The 9006-nt window shown below is 35.2% G+C and overlaps 1 protein-coding gene across 1 annotated transcript in view; it reads right to left on the reverse strand.

The window, feature by feature from the left end:
• Positions 1 to 9006, reverse strand: part of LOC144971834 (uncharacterized) — a 94740-nt gene that overhangs the window by 21747 nt on the left and 63987 nt on the right. The window contains exons 49-52 of the mRNA XM_078912909.1: positions 8937 to 9006; positions 7028 to 7094; positions 6442 to 6603; positions 378 to 467 (exon numbers count right to left, since the gene is read on the reverse strand). The exon at positions 8937 to 9006 is cut by the window's right edge and continues 132 nt beyond it. Of these exons, the coding sequence (XP_078769035.1) occupies positions 378 to 467; positions 6442 to 6603; positions 7028 to 7094; positions 8937 to 9006 (389 nt within the window). The remainder of the gene's footprint in view (positions 1 to 377; positions 468 to 6441; positions 6604 to 7027; positions 7095 to 8936) is intronic.

The following is a 9006-nucleotide window of genomic DNA, read 5'->3' on the forward strand; positions in this document are numbered from 1 at the left end:
AAGTGCTACAGTGTGAAAGATTCAGCTCACACAGGAGAAAGTCCAGACAAAAATCAAAAACATTTCTGTATCTGTATCTGTATAATATGTTACTTCAGCCAATCTCAACGACGAGCATTATGCTGAAGGTGTTCTGTATTCTCCCTTGATTTTTAATGTCAAATCTTATGCTGATGAAATATTGGCTGAAAACGTTAAAACTCCTTATATCTCAGTTCAAATTACAGCCTTGCGTCATACAGTAAAGACATTAGTAAACTCACAAAGGGGAGGGTGATCTTCCTAGTGATAGTTGGTGAAGGCATTAGGGAGAACCACTGTCATAGATCTGCCGACTGCATACTAAATAAGACTTAGTAATTATACAAGTAACTGACCTTTTTCTTCAAAACTTTTGTTCGAATGGCTTCTTTTAACTCTTTGATCTTGACTGGATAGCTTTTCATGTCTGCCATTCTGACAAACAGCTGAAATCAAAATTTCAAAATTACAAAAATGAAAACAAAGTAAAAAGTGTTTCCATTTATATGACTCTATAATTTTGAGGAACAAATATCAATGTTGATCTATTTTATTTTTTAAAAAATTAAGCTAATCAGCCTTGCTCAAAATTCCAGCTAATTTGTTTAAACGATATATGTTGTGAAAAATATCTTAGGTATTTTTAAAAAAGCAACTGTTAAAAACCCATTTGATTTATGTCCGTTCTTTGTTTTTGTTTTGTTTGTTTTGTTTTTAAAGGTTTTACGGCGCTTGCAACACATTTAGGTTATATCAGCGCCAGTAAAAAGGAAGAAAATGGGATAGTAAAAAGTTCTAGAATTACAATTAAAGCACCCAAGAAAAAGTAAGACAAAGGGGAACTGAGAACAAATAGGGATCAGATGTAGATTCCAAGAGCATACCACCAATGTACTTAGTTTGAAATCACCTACAAGTCTCATCCAGACACAAGCACAAAATCCAACAAAGAGGAACGCACTTAAATGCTTACATTATACATTCAAAATAAAAATAATAATACATAACAGAGATGATTTACAAGGAAAAAAATATCATCTCCCAAAACAATAACTATGCATTTGACTGTTTCCCTCCCAGCTAGGATTCCGGCCAGTGCCAGGACAAAACCAAGTAATCTCAATCCAAGACAAAGACAGAAAGCATGTTGGAAAAAAAGATATAAGGGGATAGAAGACACAGTATGTACCTCCCTGCCCGCTATGGGAGGTCAGGATCCCCACCCAGTGTCCGTTCTTTAACGTTTTTCCCTACGGTCATGGTTCAAAAAATAAATCATGGGGAAAGAAGTAGAATGAGTATGTATATCTTCCTTCACATGCAAAAATAGACTGCGTTATATGAATATCTTATTACCAACAACCGTGGCAGACAATCCGTTTAATACAAATGACAATGGACAATGAACCACAACAATTTCATCCTCGTCATCATCATCATCATCATCATCATCATCAATATTAACACATGAAAACAACACCAATAACAACAACACTTATTTATATAAAAACTGAAAGATGATTACACAAGTATTAGTCTAGAGGAAACCTTCATAACCCTTTCATAACGTCCGCCAAAAATGTTTTAACGGAATCGGAATGCGATATATATGCGGAGTGTTATCATGATTAGTGCCGGTCTGTAGACATTGAGCATTTTTAATAAAATGTGATTTTGTATGCGGTAATCATAGGATCCATAATTGGTTACAATGGTTTTCCATACGTGACTCGCGGTTTGGCCTTGACACAGCACAGACTAAATGTGTCAGTTCACGGCAGCAAACGTACACGCCGACTGCTCCGTCTGTTTTGTTTTATCAGAACACTGATGTCTATAAACCATATTAGGTACCCTTTTATGCCCCCATCACAGTTAAATAAAAGGTAAATGCCGTTTTAAAAATATGTTTTCAGTTAAAGTGACCCACTTTCATTCTTTCAATCATTCATTCATGTTTTCTTTCTTTCCGGTAGGTAGTAAAAGTATGGTGCTCCGTTTGAGCACAATATTTGTTACTGGGTACATGTATGTGTATAGTGCACTGTCCACTAAAGCGCCTTACAAGGGATCCCTCTCTAGCCAACAGAAACACTTAACAATTTGAACTGATGTAATAGCAATATATATATATATATATATATATATATATATATATATATATATATATATAATATATATATATATATATATATATATATATATATATATATATATATATATATATATATAGATCCCTCTCTAGCCAACAGAAACACTTAACAATTTGAACTGATGTAATAGCAATATATATATATATATATATATATATATATATATATATATATATATATATATATATATATATATATATATATATATATATATATATATATAGATCCCTCTCTAGCCAACAGAAACACTTAACAATTTGAACTGATGTAATAGCAATATATATATATATATATATATATATATATATATATATATATATATATATATATATATATATGCTCCTGGCAACCTTTTTTCCATTAATTCCAACTCTGAAAAAAAAAGAGAAAAGAAATATTTGTCCTATTACTATTAACTCATCACTATTATACTCCTTTTAAAAAAATAATATTTTGAGCCATGTGGCCCCTAGTGCCTGAATTTATCCCGGTTTCTGTAACGTTAATCGCCCTCATAGCGATTGTCTGTTTAACACTCAAACACTCTACCATTCAGCGATGGGCCCTTAGCCTTCACACCAGCAGTCGTCTTCTGAAATGTTTGTCTGAATTGACTGAGAGTTCCAAAAAGGACTTTCTGGAAATGCATAAAGAGGAAACGAATGCGCTGGACAGGGAAAAAATTCGGACAAAATTAGATAGATGCACCAACCCCCTAAGTGCAACTGCGCATCCTGTTTGCCTTGAGAACATCGCTGATGGAAAAGTAAGCCCTCAATCTGTCAATGTAGACGATTCTATCAGCATCGGTACCATGGACATGAAAGAATTTGAGAAAACATGGCCCAATGAATTCTATAAAGCACCTTCTACCAAAGTGACAACAATGGCAGCCGGGAAAAAATCTTTCAAAGTGACCGTGGTCCAATATACGACACAAGTTTGATTTATTCTCGCGCTATGGGATTAATGGCTTGTCGAGATTTTGACATAGAGTCTCTCTTTAAATATGAACTGGCACCATTCCCGACATCTTTATTCAGTGACAATGGAGACATACGTACTGCTACTACAAAAGCTGCTCTGAAGAGAAATCTGCAAGAAACTGTCTCTGCTTGTGGGGGACAACATCCTGAGATCGTGATCTTAGATGGATGCGCACTTCTTTATTGTGTAAACTGGCCATCCAAAGGAACCATCCAAGACTATGTCAATAGTTTTTGGACACTCTTATTGCCGAAAATGGACAGAAGTGACGTGCACCTTGTCTTTGACAGATATCATGATTTCAGCGTCAAAAGTGCTACTCGACAAAGTCGCAGTATAAAAGTTCGAACGGTACACACTCCTCTGCCTGCTCAAGGCTCAATTCTTGCCTGCACTGAGAACAAAAAGCAATTGATTAGCATACTCTGTACGGAATTAATGTCCAGGGCTGTAGCTCAACCACGTGAAAGGCGTCTCGTTATCACAGGACACGAAAATGCTCCTCTCCAAATTAAAAATGGAAAAGTCTCCACAAGGACAGACTTGGAGACGACACACGACGAAGCGGATGTCCTTATGGTGAAACAAGCAATACATGCTGCTTCATTGACCAATGTTGTTAAGGTGGTTAGTAACGATACGGATGTCTTTGTACTGTTAGTTCATTTCTACCACAAGCTTGACTTGGACTCCAGTCACTGCTCGATGATGATGGAAGCTACAAGTAGGGACCGTGGACTTGTTGACATTGGGAAAACGGTCTCGAGAAATCAAGAAATTGCGCCTTATCTTCTTGCAGCACATGCGCTATCTGGCTGTGATACTGTGGCTAAACCGTATGGTATAGGGAAAAACACAGTCATCAAAGTTCTTCAAAAGGGACACAGACTGGACAACCTTGGGAACACCAGTGCCAGTTTTGAAGATGTTATCAAGAAGCCACCTTCTTCATAACTGCATGCTACGGCGTTCACGATGAAGCAACTATGCCTGGCGCCAGGTACAAAGTTTGGCTGAAGAAAACGGGGAAAAATCATTAAAAAGGTCCCTGACTTGAAAACCATACCCCTACCTCAGAAGCATTCTGTGAGAACACCAAAAGAGCGCACATTCAGACAGCAATTTGGTATCATAGTCTTCGAAAAACTCCCCCAGATTTACAACCAACAGATTTTGGATGGATGAAGTTGCCAGCAACCAAATCACTTGTTCCAACCACAGCTCCAAGCAACACACCGAGTGTACCGCCCGAGTTGTTAGAGACTAATCAATGCGGATGTTCTTCTGAACAACCTTGTGGATCATCAAAATGTGGCTGTGTTGCCACGCAGCTTCCATGCACAATATTTTGTAAATGCCATGATCGTGAGTGCTGTCAAAATCTCCTTTATCAAGCTGCTTTCATGTCAAGCGATGAGTCAAGTGACAAAGACATTGATGATGAGTGATTTAGTTTACCAGAGATACATGTCAGATATGCCGAAAATTGTCATTCTATTTTTTGTCCTTCAGTAAATATCAATGTAAAAAAGCAAAGGCGAAGAAAACTAAAGACTCAAAACAAGGCACGGTCTTTCTATATGGAGACTCTCTCCGTGTTTTTGTGTGATCTGACACCGTTTCCACACAAAATGTCAATTTTGATTATCCCAATTATACTTTCACCGCTGTAGGAAATTTAAATACCGACAAATAGCATAAATAACCTAAATTCTGTATTGGTCTTGTCAAGGCCTTCAATTTGATACCAAACACGGCTATATTTGGGTCATTTTACGAGACCATCTTGGCAGTGACCTTGACCTTTTGGATAGTTAAATTGCTAATAACTTGTCAACCATTCGGCCAATTTTTAAAAAAGAAGTATTTTTGTAATTGATTTGACTAAATCTTTCATTCTGTATAATATAAAATGATTTTTGAGGATTTTTAAAAATGACCTTTTCGTGACCTTTGTGACGTAATTTCTCAAAATGCTCAATGTGCTGAGGGCAGCACTATTCAGACATTTAATCTTGAGATGTTCAACTTTGATAAAATGCAAAAAAATATTTGGCGGACGCTTTTTTTGGGTTATGGTTAAAATCATGATTTGGCAACCAGACTATATCTAAAATATCTATATCTGTGTTTGATTTACTATTTCACTTTGTTTAATTTTTTTTTTTTTTTAAGGGTTTTACAGCGCTTGCATCATATTTAGATCATCTCAGCAACAGTAAAAAAGAAGAAAATGGGATGGTCAAAAAAAAATAATATAGATTTACAATTAAGAGCACACAAGACAAGTAAGACAAAAAGGAATGGTACAAGTAGGGACCAGATCAAGATTCCAAGAGCATACTATCATTATGCATAGTTTGAGATCACCTAAAATTCTCATCCAGCCACAAGCACAGAATCTGTCTAAGAGGAACACACTCAAATGCCTACATTATACATTCAAAACAACAAATATAACAAAACTTAACAGAGAGATGATTTAAAAGGAAAAAAATATCATCTCCCAAAACTCTAACAATACATTTGACTGTTTCCCCCTCAGCCAAGGACTCCGACAAGGGAAATAACAAAACCAAGCAATCACATTCCAAAACAAAGAGAGAAAACAAGTTGAAAAACAGATATAGATAGAATGAAATTGACGTCGCTCGGGTCTTTGTTATTGTTTTTTGCCATCCTCGTTTAAGAGTAATTCTCACAAAACTTTATTAACCAGACTATAAATGTTTAAGGTTACACATAGTTTTGTGTGTTGGTACGTTCCAGATGGCAATGGTGTGAGCTTCTCAGCCAAGCGCATACTACCTATATGGAAATAGAAGACACAGTAAGTGACTTCCCCGCCCACAATGAGAGGCGATTACACATGTATCTAAAATATCTATATCTGCATTTGATTTTTTATTTCACTTTCATCAATGAGATTCATTAGTTGAGAGGGTTCATGTCAATGTTGCGATTTCCTCACCGACCTCGTTTAACTCACTCAACCCTAACACCGACTATACCCGTAGTTTACCTGAGTTACTTTTACCCCATGCCTATTTATCACATTATTCTGAGAAAATTATAGGCATAGTATCAAAGCTAATGTTTTTAGTTTTTGCATGTTAATGATAGTTGAATAAAACTATCTATGAACATGCTCATTTTTAATATATTTTTTCCAATTTTGAAAACCAGCAAAAATCTCTAAGATTGAGTTAAATGAATGCAGCACAAGAAGAATGGTTCTCTTTAGTGCATTCAAATGGTACAAAGATGATGATAAACAAACCTCGTCAGCCAGAACAAGATTAATGTCCGTTTTTTGCCAATTCGTGGTAGAACCGAGAACAAGTAAGGTGATGGTTTTGTTCAGAGTCTTTTTGATGTAGATGATAAGGTTCTTACACTGCTCCGATGTGACAAAGTCGTCTGATATACCAATTATCACATTCTGAAATATAATTGTATGTTAATAAGATAAATGATAGGTTTGATACATTTTGATGATATACAGATTGCCCTTTAAAGACTTGAAGCTAATGTGGCTGTGGGGGCAGCCACGGTGATGATGACGATGATGACAACAATGATGACAAGGAATATGATGATGATGATGATGATGATGATGATGATGATGATGATGATGATGATGATGATGAGGAATATGATGATGGTGATGATGATGATGATGATAATGATGGTGATGGTGATGAGTATGATAAAGATGATGAATATAATGATAATGATAATATATACGATGATAATGATGATGATGATGATGATGATGATGATGATGGTGGTGGTGGTGGTGATGATGATGATGATAATGATGGTGATGATGATAATGATAATAATAAAAGCATCTTATAAATTACCTGGGCAGATTTTATAGCAAGAGTCATCGATTCCATATTTGCTGTTTCAGGATCATCACAATAAGTTCTAAAAAGATGACAAAGTTATTGTTTCATTAGTTTCATGTTAGGTAGAGGCTACCTATTGTATAGCAATTAGCATATTCTATTGACCAAACTGTTCAAGGCTACTTTGAACCTGATCTAGCTTTGTCAGGATTAGACAATTAACTAACAAGGCCGAGTTGTCTCTTGTAATAAGATGTCTAACACTACGAATATTTTACATTTCTATGTATTAACCTCATAAACCTTACGATATGATTTACTTGGCTGCTAAAAGACAAATCTGAATCAATAAATACACCCAAATTTCGAACAACCTTAGCAGTTCCAATTACACTATTTCCTAAAACGATTGATTCGCACTCTACACTTTAATAATTGCTGGGCTCATGATGAATATTATTTCAGTTTTACTATAGTTAAGTTTTAGTCTGTTCAGTTCCACCCAAGTTTTCAATTTAACAAGGCAGGATTGGAAACGTTCAATTAAAAGGTGTAAATGGTCTTAGGTTGCTGACTTAAAGATTTGACTAACGTGTGCATAAAATGGGAAATTAAATTAAAATCAGAAATAATTGATCCAAGGGTTTTCATGTAGATTGTAAAAAGAACTGGGCCCAATATTGATCCCTGTGGCACATCAAATTTCAGACGATGATTTGACATTTTTAACCACAACATTCTGTTGACAATTTTTAAAATCAGATTCAAACCATTTCAGCACCAATCCCTTGATAACACTAAGACGTTGAAGTCGATTCAACAGAATGCTGTGGTCAATTGTGTAAAATGCAGCCGATAAGTCCAACATACATAAAATGCTGACCTCATTTTTGTCAGCATTTAAAATCAAATTATTTACTACCCTAATCAGTGCCGTCTCAGTGCTAGTTTTCCCTTATAACCTGATTGGAATGGCTCATATAGATCACGCAAGAACTGCTTTTTCCAGGAATTTTGAAATAAAGGGAAGATTTGAAACCGGTCTGTAGTTTTAAAAAATCATTATGGCCTAAAGAGGGTTTCTTTAAAAGTGGGGTTATCAGAGCTGTTTTAAAACAGGAGGGAACAAAACCAGTTTGCAGTGACTGATTAATTATTTCAGTTATTGATGAAATAAGCTCGTCAATTCTAAAATTTAAAATTGATGTTGGAAGGGGATCTAGCTCACTAGATTTTTCGAATTGTGTCGATTTTCTGAGTAAAAAATAAAGTGAACATTTCAGGTAACTTGGCATCATTGTACAAAGATGGTAGAGGTGATGGTGTTGATTTTCCTAGAATGTCATCACATGTTGAGAACAACCGTTTTATAGATTTGGTATTTTTAAACTTGTCATTATAATGGGCCTGCTTAGCTGCTATTATTATCTTTTTCCATTTGAAAGTGGCTGATCTAAAACGGTTCCAGTGATCTTGTCGGTGGGTCTTCTTCCATAAACGTTCCAATTTTCTCATGCACCTCTTGACTTGGCCAACATCCTCTGTATAACAGTGAGCGAAACGACGATGACGATTTTCTCTGGTTTTTCGAGAGTGTTGCAGACACACACATTCCAATTGTCTACTGTGACGTCGGCTCTGTTGTTGTAAAGGTCATGGAGATCACCTCCAAATTCTTTCTAAATTCACTTACATCAATATTTCTTAAATCTCGTGATGCTACTTTTTTCCTCATAGTCTTTATTTTTTCATTACTGATTTTTATTTCTATTAATTAATTAATTAATTAATAATAATAATAATAATAATAATAATAATAATAATAAATAATAATAATAATAATAATAATAATAATAATAATAATAATAATAATAATAATAACTATAAACATTTACAACAATAATGATAGACTATTCCTTACACATTAAAACCGTCCTTCCTTAGATCAGCGAGGATTTCCACAGGGTTGACTACTTTCCCTTCGTGGGCCA

This window comes from Berghia stephanieae, chromosome 4 (assembly GCF_034508935.2).
Source record: "Berghia stephanieae isolate SIO BIC M18660-M18661 chromosome 4, UCSD_Bste_1.3, whole genome shotgun sequence".
In the NCBI taxonomy this organism is placed as follows: domain Eukaryota; kingdom Metazoa; phylum Mollusca; class Gastropoda; order Nudibranchia; family Aeolidiidae; genus Berghia; species Berghia stephanieae.